The sequence below is a fragment of the Camelus bactrianus genome, chromosome 19 (assembly GCF_048773025.1).
Source record: "Camelus bactrianus isolate YW-2024 breed Bactrian camel chromosome 19, ASM4877302v1, whole genome shotgun sequence".
In the NCBI taxonomy this organism is placed as follows: domain Eukaryota; kingdom Metazoa; phylum Chordata; class Mammalia; order Artiodactyla; family Camelidae; genus Camelus; species Camelus bactrianus.
In genome coordinates, this window is record NC_133557.1 from 6390181 (window position 1) to 6413189 (window position 23009).

The 23009-nt window shown below is 42.9% G+C and overlaps 1 protein-coding gene and 1 pseudogene across 4 annotated transcripts in view; both read right to left on the reverse strand.

The window, feature by feature from the left end:
* SHLD1 (shieldin complex subunit 1) overlaps positions 1 to 23009 on the reverse strand; it is a 58225-nt gene that overhangs the window by 13297 nt on the left and 21919 nt on the right. The window contains exon 3 of one of the 4 annotated variants that reach the window (XM_045508570.2): positions 13341 to 13417. The exons of the other annotated variants lie outside the window; for them this stretch is intronic. Within the exon in view, the coding sequence (XP_045364526.2) occupies positions 13341 to 13417 (77 nt within the window). The remainder of the gene's footprint in view (positions 1 to 13340; positions 13418 to 23009) is intronic. 4 annotated transcript variants of the gene reach the window in all.
* On the reverse strand, positions 190 to 5429 carry LOC141573976 (10 kDa heat shock protein, mitochondrial pseudogene; annotated as a pseudogene).

The following is a 23009-nucleotide window of genomic DNA, read 5'->3' on the forward strand; positions in this document are numbered from 1 at the left end:
CTAAAACCCTCTAAGCCAGGGCTTTATTTTAGTATGGTTCAGACAGATGTGCCCTCATATGTTTAGAGAAAGCAAGTGAAGATCCTCTTTAAAGGAATGTACTCCCACTTCAAATCTCAAAAGAAACCCTACACAGAAAGTTCCATGGAATATGAGTTTACAATAAAAATGATACTCACAAAATACATATTGAAACAAGTTACCTTTATTGAGAGGGAGTAAACAAAAAGAACCAGTACCAGAATGAGACTCACAGAAACAGATTATGGAGTTAATAAGAAAGAAAATAGGGAATAGAAAGTTTGAGTAAAGAACAAGAGACTATGAAAAACAAGCAGGTAAATTAGAAAAGGAAACAAAAAAGCTTAGGAAGTGTAAAATTATAATAATAGGTATTTATACCTCGGCAGATGGGTAAAACTGAAGATAAGACACTGTTGGACAGAGAATTAGAAAATGAACATCAGATGTGAAGATATTGCACAGAATTTAACACAGAGATACATATGGGAGAAACAAAACAAAACAAATTTAAGAGCTGTGTAAGTCAAAGTGAAATGTTCTAACGTGCATCTAATTGGAATTTGAGAAAGAGATAACAGAATGTGGGAAAGGCAATGGACAATGAGTTAATGGGTGAGAATTTCTTAGAACTGATAAAAGCATGAATTCTCAAATTTAGCAATCCCAATGATTTGCAAGCAGGACAAATAGAAAGAATTCTATGGATAGGTACAAGATAAAACTGTAGATTGTCAAAGGCAAAAACCCTAAAACCACCCACAAGGAAAAGACAAATTACCTATAAATGAATGATAAGGAAGCTGACTCAACAGCAACAATGCAAGCAAGAAGGCAGAGGAATAACATCCTCAGAGTTCTAGGAGAAGATAACTAGCAATCCAGGGCCACTCGGGAGGTGGTGAGGAAGTGAAGACACCAGGCTCTTAACTGGCCGTTGAACACAATGATCAGTGTCACAGCCCGAGTGCCTGCAGATCCAAAGCGCATTTTCTAGGAGGGCTTACAATGGACAACATTCTACCAGCGAGGACGATTCATGGGGATTTCATCTGAAGGCAGAAGAATGAGCTGCATAGACGTTTCATGTTTTCTATTCCTTTGGTGACATGAGTCTGTTTAATTCATTAATATGGTCCAGCGATCCTTGCCACAGCATCCCAAAGCTAGACTTTGATCCCAGATCATGCATGATCACCTTCAAAAGTGTAGTTCATGTCCACTCTGCATTTTGTTTTTGTAAGTTTCGTTCTGTGATAAGTTAATTATGCAAAATCATTCAACTTCGAAGTTGTACTATTAAAAGTTGGTTTTATTAAAAATGTTGATGCTCTGAATGTTTTGCAGGTGTTGTTTTGTCTATAATCAACTGTTTCCATTGTTTTTCAAAAATTACAAACTTGAACTGTGTGTTGAAGTCCTAACCACCCTCCATGTGGTGGTGTCTGGAGGTGGGGCCTTTGGTAGGTAATTAGGTTTAGGTGTGATCATGAGGGTGGGGTCCCCGTGACGGGGTTGGTGCCCTTCTAAAGAAGAAGAAGACAGAGTTCTCCCTTCATGCTGAAGAAGGCAATGAGGACAGTGGGAAGGCGGCTATCGACAAGTCAGGAAGCGAGCCCCCACAAGGACCCACCCTACCAGCACCTTGATCTTGGACGTCCTTGCTCCAGAACTGGGAGATGTAAATGCCTGCTGTTGAAGCCACTCACTCTTTGTGGTGTCACTCTGGACACCTGAGCTGGTGAAAACACAAGTCTGCTTCTTCCCGGGCAATGTTAACCCACCACACTGCCATCACCCATGTGGGTTTCACAAGGCCATCCCTGGAGGCACTCGGGGACACCGAGCACCTGCTCTGGGCACCCTGGCTCCGGTATCTCCAGTTCCACACGTGAGGATGACCCCACTCCTTCTCCTCGCCCCATCCCAGCCTGTGATGAAGTCCACCTCACCTCCTGGAGATGTCATATTTCCTCTACTTCATGTAATCTGAAGTTAGAGAAACCAAAACCGGCTGTGTGTTAGCTGCTGAGAAGAAAAGCATGATTTAGAGAAAGTTATTTGCTGTGGTACAGAAAGAACAACCTAGCATTGAGGCTGCATTTTTTTCATTTTTCAATCAGTTGAGTCAGGATGGCACAACTCCAGCCTGAAAACTATGTCTGTTTCTCCCCAGCTATATTCTAGATGATTAAGAAGTCTTTACTATCCCGTTTTCTTTCTGCCCTGGACCTCATGAGAAATGTTGATTCTTGAGAATGTGAGCTTTGGCTACAGAGCCAAAAAATATTGACCATCTCTCCCTTAAAAAAATAAATAAATAAAATTATGAACTTGATCTTCCTAACTCAGCTCGTGCTGCTGCCCTCGTGCCCTCAGCACCACAATACTAATTGTTCAGCCACTGGCCCACAGACCAAGCACTCTTTTGGAAAACGGGGAAAAATAACTATTTTTACTGTCTTGTGATACTCAATTTCTTTGAAGAGATCACATGAAAAAAGCAGTATAGCTTAATTTAAAGAACGCAGTTAAACTTTCTTCTAGCCAATGAACTATGTCAATCATAAGAAGATAAGCAGAAGTTATGACTCACAAAGTTATTACTGGTGATATTTACTGCCTTATTTTTTTAAAATTTTTTTTTGGCGGGGAGGAGGTAATTAGGTTTTTTTTTTTTTTAATTTATTTTTAACTGAGGCACTGGGGATTGAATCCAGGACCTTGTGCACGCTAAACGCGCACTCTGCCACTGAGCTATACCCTCCTCCTCCTGACTGCGTTGAAAGATTTTGCTACCTAAGGTCCTCCTTAAATTCATTTCATTTCACACATAAATGAAATCGTTTTCTTGCATAAACCTAGAAAGGGGTACACATTTATAGGGGACTATGAAGAAGAAAAAAGAAAAAAATGACCTGGTTATACTGGTTATTCTGGATGACTGAATATTTTTGACCTCTGAGTGGCAAAATCTCAAATGCATTTGAAACTTTAACTCCTAAAGGGAGCCAAAAAACTCCCCCATGCATGCAATAAATCCTTCATATACATTTGTTTTCCTATACCTTGACCTGAGTATTGGTTAATTGTGTATATACGTATGTAGAAATCTACCAAGTTGTAACACATAAAAACCTGTGTACTTCACTGTATAAAAATTGTATCTCAATTAAAAAAAAATCTATACACACACATTCCCTGTCTTCAGTAAGTTTTAGATGTGGCACACATATTAAGGTTTAAATAAAAAGGTTCGTAGGTAGTTCTAATGTTCATTTAACATCTAATGTTCAGTTAGATTCAGCTGCCCTAAAACAGCTGGAACATATCTTGATGAGAATAACCATCCAAAAAAAAAAAAAAAATAGCTGTTCAGCAAATATTTGTTTCAGTGAATGGATGAATAAATGAATGAATCAACGAACTGTGTTGTTCATGGTTGTTGAGAGAAAGCCCTAAGAATATTAAAAAAAACAAAAAGGCAGGCCAGATGTTTTAAGCACTTTAAATGCCTTATTAAACCTCACGACAGCTCTCGCAGTAACTTGATCTTTCGCTGCAGCCAACGTCAATCACTTTGTCTACTTTAAGCAGAAAGAGATGTATTAAGAAGTAGAACACAGTTCATATCACTGCTGGGAAAGCTGCAGAAACAGACACGGAGCTGAACTTTTAGGAGCTCCTCCTCTGGACAGCCGAAGGGGCTGCTGAAATATAAAGAAGCAGGAAGCTGCTGCCACAGAGGCTGCTCCAAACTCAGATTCTGCTACAATTTGGAAGCTTCGCAGTCGGGCAGCTGCCTGTTGAGTCAGGAAGCTATGACTGCAGTTGCCAGTTTCAGAACCACGCAGCCTCTGCCACACCCGACACCAGCCAGAAAGGGATGTCCCATCCCCCACCCCCTTCCCCCGTCATCTAGGTGTGAATTCGGAGGTTTACGGGGATGCATTGGGTTAGCAGATCTAACTCCAGAACTCTAGCTGCAAGAGATTCTAGAAACGAAAACTTCCATCTTCTAGAAGGCAAAGAAATCATGCTAGGAGGAGGCTGGAAGGGGCATCAAGTAGACTAATGGATAGACCGGCAGATAATGAAACTGAGGCACAGAGAAGAAGAAATGTGGTCAAAGACACACAGCTGGTAAACGGCCAGGATTCAAAACCAGAAAGTCTGGTCCCAAAGACTAGTAAGACACAGAAGAGAATAATAGCACAGTGCACAGGCAAGCTCACGGGTGTGAGGCCTACAGTCCTGCCCACACACTTTCTTTCCTCATGAAGAGCAACTTCGAATTCACTGTATTTATTAATCCTGACATCACCTCTAGAATTTTGTCTTGTAGTTTCTTATCTTCGAAATTCAAAAATGTATCATTAATTTATTTGACCATTTTATTTTTGGTCTAGGAAGTGTTCTTACGTGTGTCAGGGTGGGGATGGGGTGAGGGAGAAAACAAACAAACAAAAAAACGTTTTGGCACCAACGAGTGACTAAAGCCATCCATACTCAGGCTTCAATAACCACCTCCAACTCCAGCGCCTCATCGTCATTCCATGGTACAAATTAAAGGAACATTTTTTTCATTTATATATTTTTATTTGGAAATGTTTCAATCAGTACAGTGAAACTAAATTTTAGAGACCCTGGGTGTCATTAGTTCGGATATCCATTCGTTTATTACAAAAGAGAGATGTGGAGATTATTTACATGATGAAAAGATTTCAGAACTTCAGTGGAACGGGCAGCTCCATGTGATGCCATTACAGTAGTGATATTTCAGTCTACGTATTTTCCAAGAATGTCACCATCTCTAGATAAGAAATAACTCTTGTCATCTAGACTATATTGGTGTCCTCCATACTCTGGGAGAAGTAATGTATCTCCAACTTGCATGCTCACTGGTTGAATCTCTCCACCTTTTCCTTTAGAGCCCGATCCAACAGCTACTACTGTTGCCTGCGATACTTTTCCTTGAGATAAAAAGCATAATGCCTCCTTTGGTTACAGTTTCGGCTGCACTCCTTTCAACTAATACGCGTTCAAAGAGAGGAAGAAACTTTCTAAATGCCTGTCCTGCCACGACTCTGGCCACTGCAGTTCGTGCTCTGCAGCCGCAAGGAGAAACCATAAAGGGACATTTAAAAGTATCCTGATGTCATCTTAGGACTTCCTAATGGAACATTTACTGATTCTATTTTCATCAAAAAGTTTTGAGAACTACGTTGGATGGAACTGAATGATGGTAATTTAGTCTCTGCTTCGAAAACTGACCATTATTCAGCTGTTATAGACTGGAAACATTGGGACCAAAGCTTGTGGTGTATTCTCTGTTATCTGAAACTGTATTTCCACACATCCTTAGCACGGTTCTGCCTGTTAGTCTGCCTGCCTATCTATCTATCATCTATCTCCATCTACTCACCCACCCACCCATCCCTCAGTGAGAATGACCCAGATAGCAGAATAAAAACATTAAACTATATCCAAAATAAATATTTCGGTAAGTACAGACTAAGGCTGAGAGGTGTGAGGAGGGTCAGTTCTAAATCATAGGATGGAAATGTTGAAATCTGCCCACAAAGGAGAATGTGTCAGCTATTTTTAAAAGATTATAATTTGGAACAAAGACCCTTCTGGGGTGGAGGAAAGAGAAAATGCTTCATTTAACATGAAAACTTATAAGTTGCAAATCTGTCGGTTTGGGAAGGGTAACATTTGCTGAAGGTTAAGTACATGGCAAAGGTACATCATTAAATCTAAAGTAATTAAAAAGCTCGTTTTAGTATCACGTACATCTACTCCATCTTTAATAAGCACACAGCCTCACCAACCAGGAGCCGCAGTCCAGTCTATCTCCATGGTGCAGAAGGAAATGATAAATGTCTTCAGCTTGACTTCTAACCAAGTGCGCCTGAATTAATCATTCTTTGTGCAAGGGAAAATGGATTTGGTTAAACAAATGAGCCTGCCAGCCAAGGACATCAGCCAGATGCTGGACTAAATTTCATATTAATCAAATGTACATCAAACTGAATCAGTGACCTGTGCACAGAAGTAGGGCTGCTTAAAACGTATATTTTAATTCCTCATTTTTATGTTTATAAAAGTAATAAATACTCAGAGCTTTTAAAAGTCACATGAGGCTAAAAGTTTGACCTTGAGTAACAAGAATTCCCTGCCCCTCTATCCTCCTTCCTGTCCCTCAGGGTCTCTACATTTCAACTTGCTGCTCCCTGGTTTTTAAATTCTTTTTATGTCTAATAAATATGGTCTTGTACGCTAACTTGTCAGTCTTAGACATTGTTCGTCGATGTCATTAGCGTCATGCACATGCACTCATATATGCACATTCAGTGTGTAAGTTACTCTAACTACATAAAGTTGATCCCTGCTTTATTGTACAATGTTATTGTTTCTGTGCTTAATTGTTATTTCTCTTTCGCATTTACTTGCTTTGCTTTGTAACTATCCCTAACTCTACCCACACCCTCCAAGAGCCTCGCAGGGTAATTTCCACCTGTCCCCCTGGCAGAATAGTCTTTTGGTTGCCCAGCCCTCTGAGAGCTCTCCACCTTCTGGCTCCAGCCTGCTCCACAGCTGTTGACCTGGGCTTGCCTCCCCTCTGTTGCTCTCCTAAAAGTTTTGTACTATTTCTATGGCGATTTCCTCTGCCCCACATTCTGGGTTTTTTTGTTTGTTTGTTTGTTTGGTTTTTTTTTGCACATTTCTTCTGCTCTATCATTGTCTCTGTTTCTTCCAAGTTCTTTATTTCTCTTTAGTCTTGGTTTTTATATCTTATGATGGAGGACTTCCATAAGTATCTGATCTTTAATATTCGATTGTGATCTTTGGTTGTAAGTTCATAATTTAAGGGTGAGGCAATAAAAAGCTAACTGGAAGCTCTTGCCGTGGTAGGGCTTAAGAGACTGGTGGACTTCATATAGGGTGACTAGGAGTGATTCAGGTTTTCCAGGGGTGGATCCTCTCATCTCCAAACTGGCCAGAGAGTGATGGATAAGGATGCTGTTTTAGACAGGAAGTTCTAGACAGTCTTCTCTGAGGAGACGGCATTTAACTGGAACCCTAAATGCAATGAGGGAGGAAGCAATGTGACTATCTGGGCAGATGGGTTTCAGACAGAGGAGATGGCAAATGCAGAGTCCCTTAGATAGAAACAGGTTTAGCAAGGGTGAGGACCAGCCAGGAGGCCACTGTGGGTACAGCAGGGTAAGCAAGATGGATACAGAAGGGACAATGTGCATTTATAATTTATGGAGATAATTTTCACATAGACCTTGTCAGAGATGTTAATAAGCCTAATATCAAAATATTTAGTGATATTTTATAAAAATGAATCTGAATCACTTTTACAGTATGAGACATCAGTTAAAAAAATCACTATGTTTGGTTAATCAGACAGGCTAAGAGTTATGTGAAATTATTTATCCTTGTTCAACCTTGTGAAGATTGTGAAAGGTGAAAACTCTATACCTCATAAACACTGACACTAGAGACTCTGAATAAGATATAAATCTGTACACATGCCTGAGATAAATCACCTTTGATTTATGTTGTTCATGCAGTTCATGTTGTTGAGAAAAATCGAAAGCTTAAAAAAGAAATAAAAACAAAAACAAACCCAACCAGTTGCCAAGGCAACAAGAAAACAAATTAGACAGAAAATTTATTTTCCATCTCAGCCCTACCACATTCAGAAGCTGAGTATCTCCCTGCCCTGCTTTTGAAGTTCTGTTTAACCTTTATTCAGTCATTCTTGGAGATGGAACGAGAACTGAGAGTCCACAGAACCGTGGCCTTCACCAAAGCTGGGCAGGGGGGCAATGCGCTCGGAAAAGGCCCCGTAAGAGAGGGGGCGTGCACCCTGTGGGTCACAGGCTAAGGCATAAGAATTGCTTTCTTTACTTGGAATTATCCTGCGACTTTGCCTGTATTGAACCATTTTACAGAGAACTTCCACTTATGAGCTAGACACCAAATGGTTGTTGAGAGACTGGAAGGTCAAATAATGTGCTGGAGGATTGCCAAATCCTTCCCCGCGAACTTCTGCAGTTTCAAAGAGTGACTCAGAGCTGACATTAAACGCCATCTGTGCTCCTCCACCAGCCACCCCGCTAAAAGCCCTGCTGCTCGCAGGCTGCCAAGCCTGGCCTTGATTCTCCCAGCTTCCTCTACCTGGAGACGGCTGCTCCTCGGGGACCCCTGCCCACACGCCCCCTCTGTGAAGCCTCGCCAGTTCCCCGGGTAGAGCAGGCTGGCCCCACCCCACGTCCCGCAGTGCTCAGTGTTCGGCTCTCAGCGGCTCTTCCACATCCTACAGAAAGCCCGTGGGCATCTGTTTTCTTATCTGACCATGGCTTCCTAGAGACAGGGACCCTCTCCTAGCTATAGTGGGACACTGTGCCTGACACAGCCTGGGCGAAATGGTTTTAGGGAATGAGACAGAATGAATTAATAACTGCTCTCGATTTTAATGCTAAAGAACAGTCCCCAAATATCAACAAAACAAGTAGTGGGCAGAATCGAAAGCTGGCGGTGGGTGGGAGGAGGCAACTGTGTCTGGTCCCAGCTTGGGCCCTGGCCGGCCACGTGACTACTGAACCTCTCTCATTTCCCAAGGGTGTCTTTAGAATGCCACCTGTGTCCTGAGAGAGGGCAGCAGGTGTTCCACAAAAAAAAGGGGGGCTGGATTTTCTAATAAGTTCAAGATGGTGGGATTGAAAACACCACTGTGGACTTTGCACAAGAGTGTCTTCCTTGGAGGGGGACGGACGGAAGCGCCTGACAAATGCTGACGCCCTTTCATTCCTGTGCTCTGCTCACCCATCTACACTCTGTAGAGTTTCTTTTCCATCAGACTATAGATTACTTGTAATTAAAAAAAAAAATTAAGCTACTTTACTAAAAGAGTTGGTCAAATTAGAATGTAACCCAATTGGATGAATTTGTATATTTTTCCCTATAAGTGTTATGGAAACCATCCCTTTCCTAGGTCTTCTTCTGCATAAAAGTTACGCACTGTTAATTTCTCTATCAAAAAAAAATTTTTTTTAAACTTTAGAAAGTTATATTTGAAGAAAAGGATTCACAGGATAGGAGAAACGCTCACCCTGGGTGCGGGAAGGCTCCACCATAAACCTTCCTCCTGCAGGCAGCTCTGTTCCAGCCTCCAGGGAAAAGGCTTAGGCATGAATGGTAGCTCCCCATCCGCCTTCCCAAACCCTGAGCGCTGCCTTCCTGATAAGGTGGACATAAATTCCACATCTATGAACTCGCCCGTAAGCAGACATCTGCATTCCAAAGGTCACAAAGATGAAGGGAATCAAATGTAAACAGGTGTGAAGTTTTGTCTCTTCAATGCCGAGGGCGGCAGACACATCTTAGATGAATGGGGTTCCAGGCAAGAGAGTGTCAGGGCCATTTCAGGTAACGGAGCCCAGGCCAAGGATTAGACAAAACAGAAATGATAAAGTAGCAATTTCAAACTTCACCCTCTTTCTCTTTTCTACATCTCTTTCTGCAACTAGCCTTTCTGTAGCTATTCCGTGTGTGTGTGTTTCTCTGTCTCTCTCATGCACACAGCACAGGACTCACATTAGATGGACTCTGTGCAGGACAACCATTTATAATCACACGGTTAAGCAGAGGTTGAGAGATAACGTGAATGTCACGAGGCTCCAAACAGAGCTGAGCCAGACAAACGCTGCGTCCACTAAGGTATCTGGAAGGTCAAGAGGAACAGTCCGTCAGTGTTCCAGGGGCGGTGTTTCTTGCCAATGAATACTCTCATTTAAATGACTATCATTTAAATACTTTAAGAGCCTAAAGAGAAACAGGAACAAAAACTCAGAGGAGTCTGGAGCGAAAAACTGAAGGAAGAGGCAGGAAGGACAGAAACAGGAGTCTCTCTTAGGGCTATTTTGAGAGAAAAATGCCAGCGTACAAGCCTGCACGGCGTGTGCACCCAGGAGCATGGCAGATGGGGAGGTCCGGGTTGTGACGAGGAGGACAGACAGGTCAGCCACCTGGCACTGGGATAGGGAAGGCAGTTACCACGTGGTTCCAGAAACATGAAAGACCAGCACAGCCTTGGATGACTGACTGCCCAGAAACCTCTACCTGGAGAACCAGATCTTCGGCAGAGACCTAGGATGAATGGGATTTTAAGGTCTAAAAGATGCTGAAGTCTACGAGATCTAAAAGATCGCATGCTGCTTTCAGGATGCGACTGCGCACAATGACATTAGCACACGGAATGGCTCTACCCTGGGAGAACTCTAGGTCTCTTCAGTGATTCCAAACCACTGGAATGTATCTGCCAGCCATGCTCATCTCACAAATGTAAGCAGTGGATGAGAGAAGTTAAATATCGTGACATACTGTTCTACAGCAAGGCATGAAAGAAAGCTCAGCTCTTCATCCAAGGGACCCCTTCACACATGGAGAGTAAAGAAAACCAACGCGGGAACACGTGCGGTTTCTACTCTACCCGAGAATCCCTCAAAAATTTGGAGAAGTCTCTCCTAAACTCACTTCCATTCCCCTTAAGATATGAAAATAAAACAAAATAAAATAGGGGAGAAGAGAACAGGGAGCACGAAAGCAGTGGCATCAAAAGGAAAGCAAAATAAAACACAGCAAACTAGGAAGAGTTTCTCTCTGCATGGAAGGATTATGGGTGTTTATCTTCTTCTTCTCTGTGCTTTTTAAAAATATTTCTCAATCTTCTACAACAAACATGTAAACAAGAAAACTAAAATTTAAAGAGAGAGAGATCAAAGGGATCGGAGGAATCACACTGAGATGATGCAAAGGAAGCAACACAATTATTGCCACTTAAATGCAAATGTCTGCTCTGCCTCAGGCAGGGTCTCTGTTCATCTTCCTGTTTTTTTCAAGGGCAACCGTCATTTGTCAAATATTTATTAAATGTGTGCCCCATGCCTGACCCTGGAGAAATGAAAGGTGGGGCTGTTGTCCTCAACAAACTTGGAGTCAAGAAAGAATCCGAAGAAATAAAACACCTAGAGCACTATAAAAATGTTCTTTTGATGACGGCTGTCATCTAGCTTATAGAGAAGAGAGGCAGTGCTGGAAAGAGTTTCCTGAACTGGGAAAGCGGAGCTGACTCCGAAAGGAAAAGGGATTTGGCTGAACTCCCATGGGTCTCCACAAAATGAACACAGCTAGGCTGAAGTGTCTCCGTGGTTCCTACTGGTAGTTAGTATGTTTCTGTTTAAAGACAACGCAGTACTAGTGTGCCCTCGAACCTTCTGTCAAAGTGTCACTGTCAAGTTCTACCTTTTCTAATGAGTCAGCACGAAAATTATAGCAATGTCCTATTTTCAAATGGAAACATTTTACACGTTTTATTAAATAATAATATAGGTCTATGAAAATGCCTAAATCATAGTTCTATTTATTTCCACAAACTGAACATACCCAGTATAACCAGCACTCAGATCAAGAAACAGATCAGCACCAGAACCTGAGGAGCCCCCTCCAGTTACTACCCTTCCAAGGGTTACTGTCATTCTGACTTTTAACGCCTAGGTTGCTTTGCCTTCTTTATACTGTACACAAACGGACTTAACACTGTAGATACAGTTGGTATCTGGCTTCCTTCACTCAGCCTTCTGTTTGTGACACCCCTCCACGCTGCTGTGTAGAGCAGCGGTCAGTGCATCTTCAATGACGTGTGTGTTCCATTGTATGAATACACACGTACTGACCCATTCTGCTGCCGCTGGGCATTTGTGTGGTTTTCTGGTTAGGGCTGTTGTAATGAGTGCCGCCAGGACTGCTTCAGTGCACGCCCTTCCAGGCACACACGGGGGCATCTCAGCTAGGTGTGCATCTGGGAGTGGAGCTGCTGGGATGCAGGGTATACAAACGTCCCATTTTTAGAGATACTGCAAATACGTGTCATAGTCTATCTGAGAAATAAGGGCCCATCTCTGCTGTTTGCTTGCTCCTGGCTTTGAAGATGGAGGCAGGCCTGATCCAAGTCTGATCTTCTATCATTGGAGATGGAGAGCCCCTAAAGCATTCTGTTTTCAGCTGCCTTAAAAATACTGTCTTCATGGACGTTGCCTATGCTTATTTTTTTCCCTAAAGAAAAGGCTGTGAACCAAGAAGGGCAGAAGAAATTACACTGCTGTTAAAGGCAAATTACATGATAAAGGACAAGCTGTCTACCAAAACACAACTTATAATTAAAATTATCTTCAAAATAAATCCAATTATCCACATAAACCCAACCACTCACTGGTAAATTAATGACAAAATGACAATGTTGAGCTTTTAATTGCTACTATTGCAAAACCCCAAGCCTACTTCCGTTATCAGGCAGAAAAGAGGCAATTAGTTTGCAACAGATGAGCCAGTGAAACCTGTTACAATGCGGCCCAGGAGTTAACAGCTCCCAAGTTTATGAAGTCCATCTGTCTAGTTTTTTCAGGCTTTCACTTTAGACAATCCTCCCAACTAATTGCTTTTTGTTTTGTTTTGTTTTTGAGCAGGGTCTTTTTCTAAGATTTTCAGTATATAAGCTTCATAAGAGCCCTGTTATCTCAAACCCCAAGTTTAATTTCATTTTCAGAACTTATTCTTTTTTTCCAGAATGTTAAAGCTCAAGCAAACCACAGATGGAAAGATTACTGAGCAATGGTAGGGCTTAAATAAATTAAGGTTTCCAGGCTGTATTGCTACTTCCTATTTCCAAAAAGTAATCTTTTTCAGGTTATCAAACATCATTTATGACCTTTAAAGAGCCTCCTGAAGTCATTCATTCATAATAAAATCTGGTTAGACTATTATGATAGTGAATAATGTAAAATGATGCCAGTTTTCAATTGTAAGACCTGATAATGTCTTTGACACAATTTCAATATTACTGGATAGGTTTGAAATGGTCCAAATAACAATCAAATATATTTTGCTTGGCACTGTGAGATTAAGAAACTACAAATACACACAATTAGAAAAGAGGAATAAGAAACAGAATAATTTTGGGAAGAAAATTTCCCCCAAGATTATATTCCCTATGGAGATAAAAGGAAATGGGGATTTGTTCTTGGCACAAGACGGGCTTCCATTCAAGTAGAAAGGGCGGGTACTCTACTGACGGGAAAGCAGTAAGGAATGACTTGAGGGTCATGGAAAGCAGCTTCATGGGCCCTTCCATGGCACCTGGAATCCCCACTCTGCTGGCCTCCTGAGGTTACGACACGTCACAGAGTATTGCGACCAATGTGTTTATTCATTCAACAGATACTTGTGAAGGATCAATTACGTACCATACACTGCTCTATGGTCTGGAGATTGTGTGATGAACAACACAGGTTATGGCCCCTGCCCTCATGGAGCCAAAGACCTAGAAGAGGAGGTAACACAAGGAATAAATGACTCCACAGATAAATTCTAAGAAGTGGCACACAGGGGCCCCAGCAACTAAATCTGTAGGGAGAGGGCGTCGGAGGCGGGCGGCCTGGTTACGTACGACACGCGACACAGTTAACCAGTGTTAAAGATGCTGAATCCATTATTCATAACCAACACCATCTGGAGCCAGCTAAGTGCCGTTTACTGCATCTCCTCATTAGTCATTTCAATACAACTGATTTTTTTTGAGCACTTGTTTCTATTTCAGCCAGTTGGAGGCACCACAAAGGGACGCAGAGTTGAGTATGGTGCGGTCTCTCAAAAGAGCAGACGATCAAGCCTATCGAGGAAGCGGGCCCACAAGTAGTCCGCCAGACCACGACGTGAACTGCAGAGTCATGGAGCGCTAAGGGACTCTAACGGGAGGCAGGGGACAACTGCAGAGAACCAGGGTATTTGGGCTGGAGCCTAGGATGATGTAGCGCTTCTCCAGGCCTAGAATGAGGAACGGGCATTCCGGGGATAAGGGAATGGGCATGAAGAGTTGAAAGGCGGTGCAACAGGTCACGGTGTGTTTGATGAACAGCCTGCAGACTGGCAGGGGGGACCTGAGCAGGGGGGTATGACAACAGAGACAGGAGGGCCTATGGGTGGAGAGACGGGTGTGGGCCGACTGCAAGGGGCCGAGCAGGGGCTGTAGACCAGGGCACCTTGGGGCACTATGCAGATATCTGCCACCCACCCTCTGGTCTAGAGCCACTCCTTACCCAGTGTCACCCTGCTCTGCCCTGGGAGGCTGACTACGTGGACTGCATTGTTAGGTGCCCTTGCCCTCCGTCTTGGAGTTGGGAGCCAAAGGGAGTCCCGGCAGGAGATGCAGGGAGGGAGAAAGGTGACGCCAACTGTTTCCAGACTGGCTCCCTGCCTCAGTGGTTGCCGTGGGCTGGCCGCATCCCTTCTCCATGCTCACAATCCCCTGCAGGCAGGCTCCTGTGAGCGCTCTCAGGCCCACTGCACTTCCCCTAGCATTGTCCCCACACCTGCTCACCCCTTTGTACATGATCTCCTTATGAAGCCTTCCTCACATTACCTGGTTGGACTGTTACCTGTTCCCACCAGGACCTGAACGGATGCAGTCATGCAGCAAGGAAATTGGGAAGTGGCTGATGAAGGCATTAGAGGCAAACACAGAGAGGGAGATGCCTGTGGGAGAAGGAGGGGACTGGGGATGTAAGGTCATGACCACAGTGAAGAGTGAGGTGGTGGGGGAGGTGGAAGGCCAGAGGAGTCACATACCACAGCACTTAAGTGACACCTGCTGTGTGCCAGATGCTATTCCACAGGCTCTAACAGAACTCACTTAAGTCTTACAGCTGCCTTATGAGGCATCCCATTTAACAGATGAGGAAACTGAGGCCCAGAGAGGCTGAGTGACTGGCTCAAGGTCCAAAGCTAGTAAGCTTGGATTTAAACCAGGGGAGCCTGATACCAGAGTCATGTTCTGTGCTAGACTGACTGCTCTGGCTGGGGGAAAGAAAGGGAACTCAGAATTTAAGATCTTGGAGGAGGCAAGGCACTGGCGACACCAACTCTTGGGAAAGCCAACCATGTAGCTTGCTAAAGTAAGGCCACTCGAAGAAAACCTTGCTACCCTATACAAACTCTGCCCCCAATGACAATGCAGAATCCTGTCCAGGTATCAGATGGCAGAAATCTAAATTAAAAAAAAAATGACCATGTCCAAATAAATTACAGCTAGTTCTTCCATAAAACCATAATTATTTTATGTTCCTAAGAAGCCTCACATTATCAAAAAACATATCACATAAATAGTTACTTCAAAATGGGAAAAGGAGGATGGTGGTTAGAGTTGATAAGACTAGATAATTTTTCCTGTTTCGAGTTTTGACAATAAAGTTTAATTATATTTTGTTACCATCTAAAAAGAATGACTTGATAACAGACCGACAGAGAACCAAAAGTAAAACCCAAACAGCACAGAAAAATAACCTTCAGTCAAGTTCACAACCAATGAAGATAAGAAAGAGCCCTGGACGCCAGCTGGCCTCCGGCCATTCACACAGCAGCCGTGTGCCCTGTGCTCTGGAGCAGTACTTCCTTCCTCCGGGCCCAGGGCTCCTCTGATGGCGCTCACATCTCACCCCCTAGTGGTCCAGAAAATGCAGACCATGCCTCCCACACTCGGATGCATAATAATCAGATCTCAGAATGAAAACTTACACCATAAGGAAAATATTGATCAGTGATGTTTGTTTAGGGTCTCCCGCAGCAGGTAAGACCATGAAATCATCAGGGCTCTGGAAGATGAGGCCAGCTAGAGACACATAACTCCAGCCCCACCGGTCCAGTGACTTTTAAGTTGCATCTCACACCTTAACTCGCTATCTGAACTCAAATCACTTCCACAGCAGTCGCCTTCCTTTCCTTAAAGGAGAAAGAGAGGAAGGGAAGATGCTCCCTACACAGACTCATATATTTTTCATTTGCACAGTGGGCTGCGAGGTTGTAATGAGGAATCCAATAACGAGCTCTTAGAAATGTTGCCGGAGGCCTGCAGCCACACGGTGGGTGTCCAACAACGGCTGCTGACCGTGCTGCCAGCCTCTGCCTCTCTCTGCTCATCCTGCACAGTCAAGATGGGGCCCCAGGGAACGGTTTATTTCCGTAGTTGTTCACTTGACATCACAGGCAGTTTGCCGTGATCATGTGCACACTCGGCTTTTCCATGCAAGTGGGGTAGCTGGCAGATGACACTTGTTAACCAATGTTTCATACATTCCTATTAACAGGTGCCAAGAAAACCTACACTACTGTGAACATTAGTCCTTTCGGGCTCAAACTGCTAGTTTGTTTTTAAGGAGCACACCCTCTCTTTGGGGTACAACAGGAGAGAGTCAATAAAGTCCTTTGAAAGGGATGTGGTTTAGCTAAGGGTCTTGTCAATTTTTAAAACGTCCTATTTTCCTGATGTCTCAACACCCCCACAAACAGGCTGTGAGCACCCGCCAGGCAACCGGGGGTTGTGATAAGGCTGGACTCTGCGACAGGTTCCCCTTCTTGCCCTCCCCTGGCTGTGACCGAGTGACATTCAAGTACACTGATAAAATCCCTTCACACCTTTTGCTTGTGCGGGGATCAGGCCCGACCCTGATGGGGCCCTTGCCCACCTGCTCTCACTTGCCCTCGTACCCTACCTGCTTGTTGAGTCTGCTCCCGGCCGCTCCCCCATGTGCCCCCTGCCTAGGCTGCATGCCTCCCTCCTCTAGGACCTGTGAGTATTATAAATGCTTTCATTTCATGTGCCCATCACTTATGTGGCTGTGTTGACATCATTCTTAAAGACCCCACAAAGGGCACCGAGTCCCCATTCACAACACACTAAGCATCCAGTGGTTTTGAAAAGGAAGCTAAGCCTCTGATGACTGTGGCAGTTGGGAAGATACTATATCTCAATCTACACTGTAGAAAATTGGAGATTTCACCATTAAATTGTTCCATGGATATATAGTTCCCTTAAAAATGCCTGTTTGGGAAAGAGAGATTTTTTTCAGCTGGATATGGTCAATTTATCTAGTGTATATAATATTAACTAAATATGTTTCTTTTTTTATTTTAAATGTTTCTACTTAAAAATATTTAATCTAGATTTTTAAAAATAGGATTTATCCAGTGACTGATAATATTTCTCTCCCTGTTACCACTTGTTTTCATCTTGCTCAATTCCCTAAGCCCCCTCCTTTGCCAAGAAGTTGTTCATTTCACTTAAACCATGACCACGGGTGAAATTCATGTCAAAGTTACAGTCCACTTCAAACTACGTTTGATACCTACCATAAAAAGCAGCACCTCTAGTCCTCTTGACTAAAGAGTAAAAGTAGACAGCTGTGGGCTTTAGATCCTTGTGCAAGATGGTGGCTTGGCTGGTTTTGGAGATTCTACATGGCTGTTGCTTCACTGGGGAAATAACACTATATCAAGGCAAAAAGTAGATACACAGGCTAATAACCCGTCCCAGATCTGGACTATAGTGTTTAAAAATACAGCTCTTCAATTACGGTGGGAGAGGAATCTTCATTCATTCATTCATCATTTAACACCATTTCTTGAGTAGCTGCTATGCGTCAGGCATTATTCTAGCTGCTGGGGATACCTCAGTGAACAAGAGAGACAAAGCACTTGCTCTCATGCGGTTTATGTTCCCACTAGTCAAACAATAAATGAACAAATACAGAATTTAACTGGAGACAGTGACAAATACCACGATGAAAGACAGATCAGAGGAAGGGGGTAGAGAATGATGTGGATGGGGGGGCCAGGATGGATGGGGGAGGCCAGAAAGGCTTCTGGATATTATTTAAAGGGATCAGTACAGTTGAGCCAAGTCTCTCCCCCAACACACACCATAAACAGGCTCCTACCCAAGAGACGCCACCTCTGGTGGGTGTGTCAGCAGGATGCAACACGAAACACATGGGACATTAATGTTCATAGTGGCATCATTTGTAAGAGTAAAAATATTAATAGCTAGCAAAAAAAAAGAATAAATTATGGTATATCTATATAATGGAATGTTTTCCAGCCATTAAAAAAGATGTTTTTGAATTTAAACAACATAAGAAAAGGCTCAGGGTACAATGTCTATAGGAAACTGCAACAAATGGCAAAAACTGAATCAGGTCTGTGGGTTAGACAATAGCTCTGTATAAATGTTGATTTTTTTCTGATATTGATAATGGTGCTATAGTTACATAAGAGAATATCCCTGTTGTTAGGATATTTACACTGCACTGGAGTATTTATGGGTAAAGGAGCAGCTTGCCTGCACTTACTCTCAAATGATTAAGAGAAAAAATAATACACAGAGAGAGAATGATAAAGAAAATGTGGGAGAACATTCTCAATGGGAGAAAATGGGTGGAGGGTATAATTTTTCAGAAAGGCAAATCACACAATGGAAAAAGAGCCAATGATATGCACAGACAATTCACATGAGAATAAATTAAAGAAAATTGTGTAGGGTGATGCTCAAATCTCACTAATAATCAGAGAAATGCAAAGTAGGACAATGAGTTCCTGGTTTTCACCCATGTCAGCAAGGGTGTGGGAAAACAGTCACTCTCAGACACTTTTGGCACAGCCTTTTGGAGTGTTATCAGCACTTACCTAACAAATTTGGAAATGTGTGTGCCCTTTGATGCAGCAACTCTACCTTCCAGGCACCTACTCTACAGAGTGAAAAGAGCAGCATGCAAAATTATACACCGAGAATCATCCTCATTTGGTTTTTAAAACCCCACTGTCCCCTGGGGGGCAAAATCTCCGCTGGTTGAGAATTGCTGTTGTGAATCCTTGAGTAATCTACACAAATGAGGGAGGATGGATGCACTGTTCTAAGACACAGAATAACAGTAAGTTAGAAGAAGACTAGTCCTGGCCTGGAGCTGGAGCTGCTGAGGGCCCCCTGTACTGAGCCATTCTCGGTGGCAGAGGGACAGTCCCTTCAGGAGCAAGCTGGACTGTGGCACTGGGGACCCACCTCATGCAAGACAAACAGCTTTTTCCAACACGGAAGGTGCTAATCAGACACCTGACCATAGGGTTGGGCCCATAAAGGGAGACAGGGAATTAAGTGTGAACTCGGAGCAAATAAATCTAATTCTAAGGATCTACTGAAGGATATTTAATGCTATTGATATTCCCTCTAAACAGTAGTTAGTATTCATTTCATGGAATTAACGTGGGTTGCCTACTTTCGTGCAAACCTATACATTCAGATCCTTTCTCTTATTTAGTCATACATCTAGTTCTTTGGTGATTTTTTTTTTTAAAGCTGTCACTTTAATCACTTATGAACACAGTTTTAGAAAGAAAAATCCACCCCAACGTTTCTCACCTCCTCTTATGAGAAATTCTTTTTTAGTTCCACCTTTGGAAGTACATTCTAATAATGTATGTGCCACAGCTCTGGATCTACCACTAAAGAAATGCGTTTAAAAATGCCACCCCCTTAATTCCTTCGTGGCATATTAATTTGATGTTCTAAAACAAATATTTTACCATGAATTAACTCCTAGCAAATAATAAGATCAACCTAACTAAACTGGCTTCTGTCACACTTCCACCATCTTTAAATGTGTTTGCTATGCATTTTTTGTTTGTTGGTTTCCTAGACACTTTTAAAGAGATCTTTTGTTAGTTATTAGGCTTCATTATAAATATTCTTTATTAAAAGCTACTAAATCACTATTCTTTCAAACACAGCAATACATTTCTCAAGCTATGATTCAACTAATGAGAGGATTCATTCACCAAATTCATTGGGTAAGATATGTATGAGGAAATCTACTACAAGATTCTTTGTGAGAATAAAAAAGTGAGGCCAACCTAAACATCCATCAACAGACATCACATTAAATAAATTATGGTCCAACCATACAGTGGAGTACTATGCAGCCACCAAAAATATGAGATCTCCCTGTACTGATATGACAAGATACCTTAATACAGCATTAAATGAAAAGAGTAAGATACAAAATAGTACATATGGTAAAATTCCATTTGTATTTCTAAAAAATAGATATGTGCATTGTTTGTGTGTGTTAACATGTGTATGTGTGTATATATGTATGTATGTGTATGTATAACTATATGTATATACAAATTTTTTTAATTTTTAAAATTTTTTACTGATGTGTAGTTGATTTACAATGTTAGTTTCAGGTGTACACCAAAGCCATTCAGTTATACATATACACACATATATATATTTTTTTCTTTTCAGATTCTTTTTCATTATATGTTATTACAAGAAACTGAAGACAGTTCCCTGTGCTATACAGTAGGTCCTTGTTGTTTATCTATTTTATATATAGCACTGTGTATCTGTTAATCCCAAACTCCTGATTTATCCCTCCCTCACCCTTTCCCCTTTGGTAACCATGGTTTGTTGTATAAGCTTAGAATTGCATAGAAAATATCTGGAAAGATACACAAAAGTTATCTGTGATCATCTCTAGGTAGAAGTGTTGAAGAGACACAGGACTTTCACGTTTCATTGCATAGTCTTCAGTACTATTTATTTTCATAGCTTTTTTAAAAAAGGATGACTAATACCTTCATCACTAGTATCATAGCTACCATGCATATACCAAAGTGGGGACCTCACTGCCTGGAATCACTAACGGCTTCTAGGGAGCACGAATCCTGAAGCCTGATAAGAAAGGCTGTATGCCTGAAAGGAAGACTCCAGCGCCATCGCTTTTGCAGCAATGTTCAAGTACTCCTAGGCTGCCTGGCTTACCAAACTGGGAACATTCCACAGAAGCAGGACTCTAACTTAGGAAACTGCTCTGAATAACGCAGCGTCCTGTATAGGAAGAGGGACAGATATTATTTTCAGAAGTCAGGAGTTTTCATTATATTTCTGGATTTCAATTTTTTTTTAAACCAAAGTGGTGTCATTGTCCCAATTCTGAATCACAATTTAAGCACAATCAAATGTGGCCAAGAGCTGCCCTTGGCCCAGCACAGGAAAGGGACACAAAGCAAAGGCTGAGCAGAGAGAGCAGGGCCCTGCAGGGCTGCAGCTGAGAGCAGCGGGCACTGTCCTGGCAATGGCCGCCAGCCAGCTGACTTCTAAGCCCGTGTGCGCTGAACACAATGGGAATTTAAGGCAGAAAACTACAGATGATGGTTACAGGACCACTCACTTGCTCATAGGTATTAAAAGCAAGTCGTGCCGTGAAAGATACAATGTGTGGTGTTCCAGTGGAGAAGATGGAGACAGAGGTCTGGGAACCATCACTGCCACTCTGCACCCTCTCCCACCCCAGGTTACTCGGTTTACATGCCCTGGATGCAGAGAAACAAAAGCAGGGGATACAAATAAGGAATGTTGGTACCTTGGTAACAAATAACAAATCACCTTGGATACAAATAAGGAATGTTGGTAACGGATCAGCACACCACAGGCAGGCAAGATGGCTAGGAAAGCCAATTCTCCCAGCACACTGAAGTGGCACGGTGACGCTAAGTCTCTCTGTCTGTGACCCAACGCAGATGCCAATGACTTCAGCAGCTCCTGCATCAACACCGTGGACCTCTGTTCCACTTCCTTCAAGATTACTGTTTGATTTCTTCTAGGTGTAAACCTAATTCTTTTCAAACGTGGGGAGTAGTTTATCAAAACTCATGCCTGACTGGTAAGGGTGGAAACGGACACCAGGCATTTATTGGAGATAATCTGCTTTCTCACAGTAATGTAGGGAAATGACTGGTGCTTCTTCACCATCACAAGAGATGGGAGATATGACAGAAGAAAAAGAGACAAGTAAATGTTTTAATTCTCAACAGGGAGGAAGAAGCTATAATCCACAAATCTATGCCTTATGGACCACTGAGCCGGACACTTAAGAGTTAAGCGTGGGGGTGGGACTGTTACTTGTGACACCAATTGTGTGTCCAGTCCCACTGGTTAGGCATCATGATCTCCGTAAAACAGATGAAAAAACTGAAACTCAGAGAAGTTCTTAACACATCTAAGGACACCAAGTGAAAAGTGATAAAGTCTTTCAAATCCCCAAAGCTGTAGTTTCTCTCCATCCAGCAGAGAAAAGGGGGTCGCCAGGCCAGGCCGCCAGTCCTGCCACATTAGGCTTACCTCTTCACCTCTGCCTGGTCACAAATTAAGCAGGGAGTTCAAGCATTTACTTTCTTATTTTGTTATCTGCCCCAAATAAACGACCTTTCTCCTATCTTAAGACACTGAAAAACGTACCACTTGTAGAGGGGAAGTTGGGGCACTGATTGATAAGTGACAGTGAGCAGGGGAAACACAGTCATGTTGCTGCAGCTTTATGACCGTTAGACCAAGAGTTAGGCATGAAGGGGCAGCTTCCCTAGTCCAGAGAGACAGGATCACCTTCCGGGAGGGGAAAGGGGCTCAGGCGGTCAGGGTTGTAAGGGTCTTGCTTCTCCCTCAGCTGATCGCCATGGGATGTTGCCTGGGTTCCTGCCGCCTGGACTCCAAGATTGCCCAGGCTGGACAAAGGTTTTATTCACAAGCAGCACATAACTCTCTTTTTAGTAAATAAACTGCCCAAGAGTCTTTGAATAGGTGGAATCTCGTGGGTTGTTTGTTGTTTTTTCCCCCCTAGGCTTCAAACACTTCAAGTTTGCCAAGTCAATAGCAAACATCTCGAGATCCTGCTTCTGAGCGCAAATCCCTCTCAGATGCACCAGCATGTGTATCCACGTACCCATGCCAGTCGCACGGTGTCAGGGGCACTGGTGTACGTGGGTAGGTGGCAGACACCTTCATCCAGCGTAACGCCTGTGATGGAATCCCTGCCGGGTCGTCACTGAGATGTTCTCTTACAGTCAGAGCAGCTCCAAGACAGTGAAAGACGATATAGGATGTGGCAGACCCTGAACAAACAAAACCAGCCTGCAGGGACCTTAACGTCATGTAAAAAAAACACACAGGAGACTGAGCGGAAGCTAGATTATCCTTTTCTTGAACAATACTGATGTTTTGCATTAATTTTAATGATCCAGCCACAGGA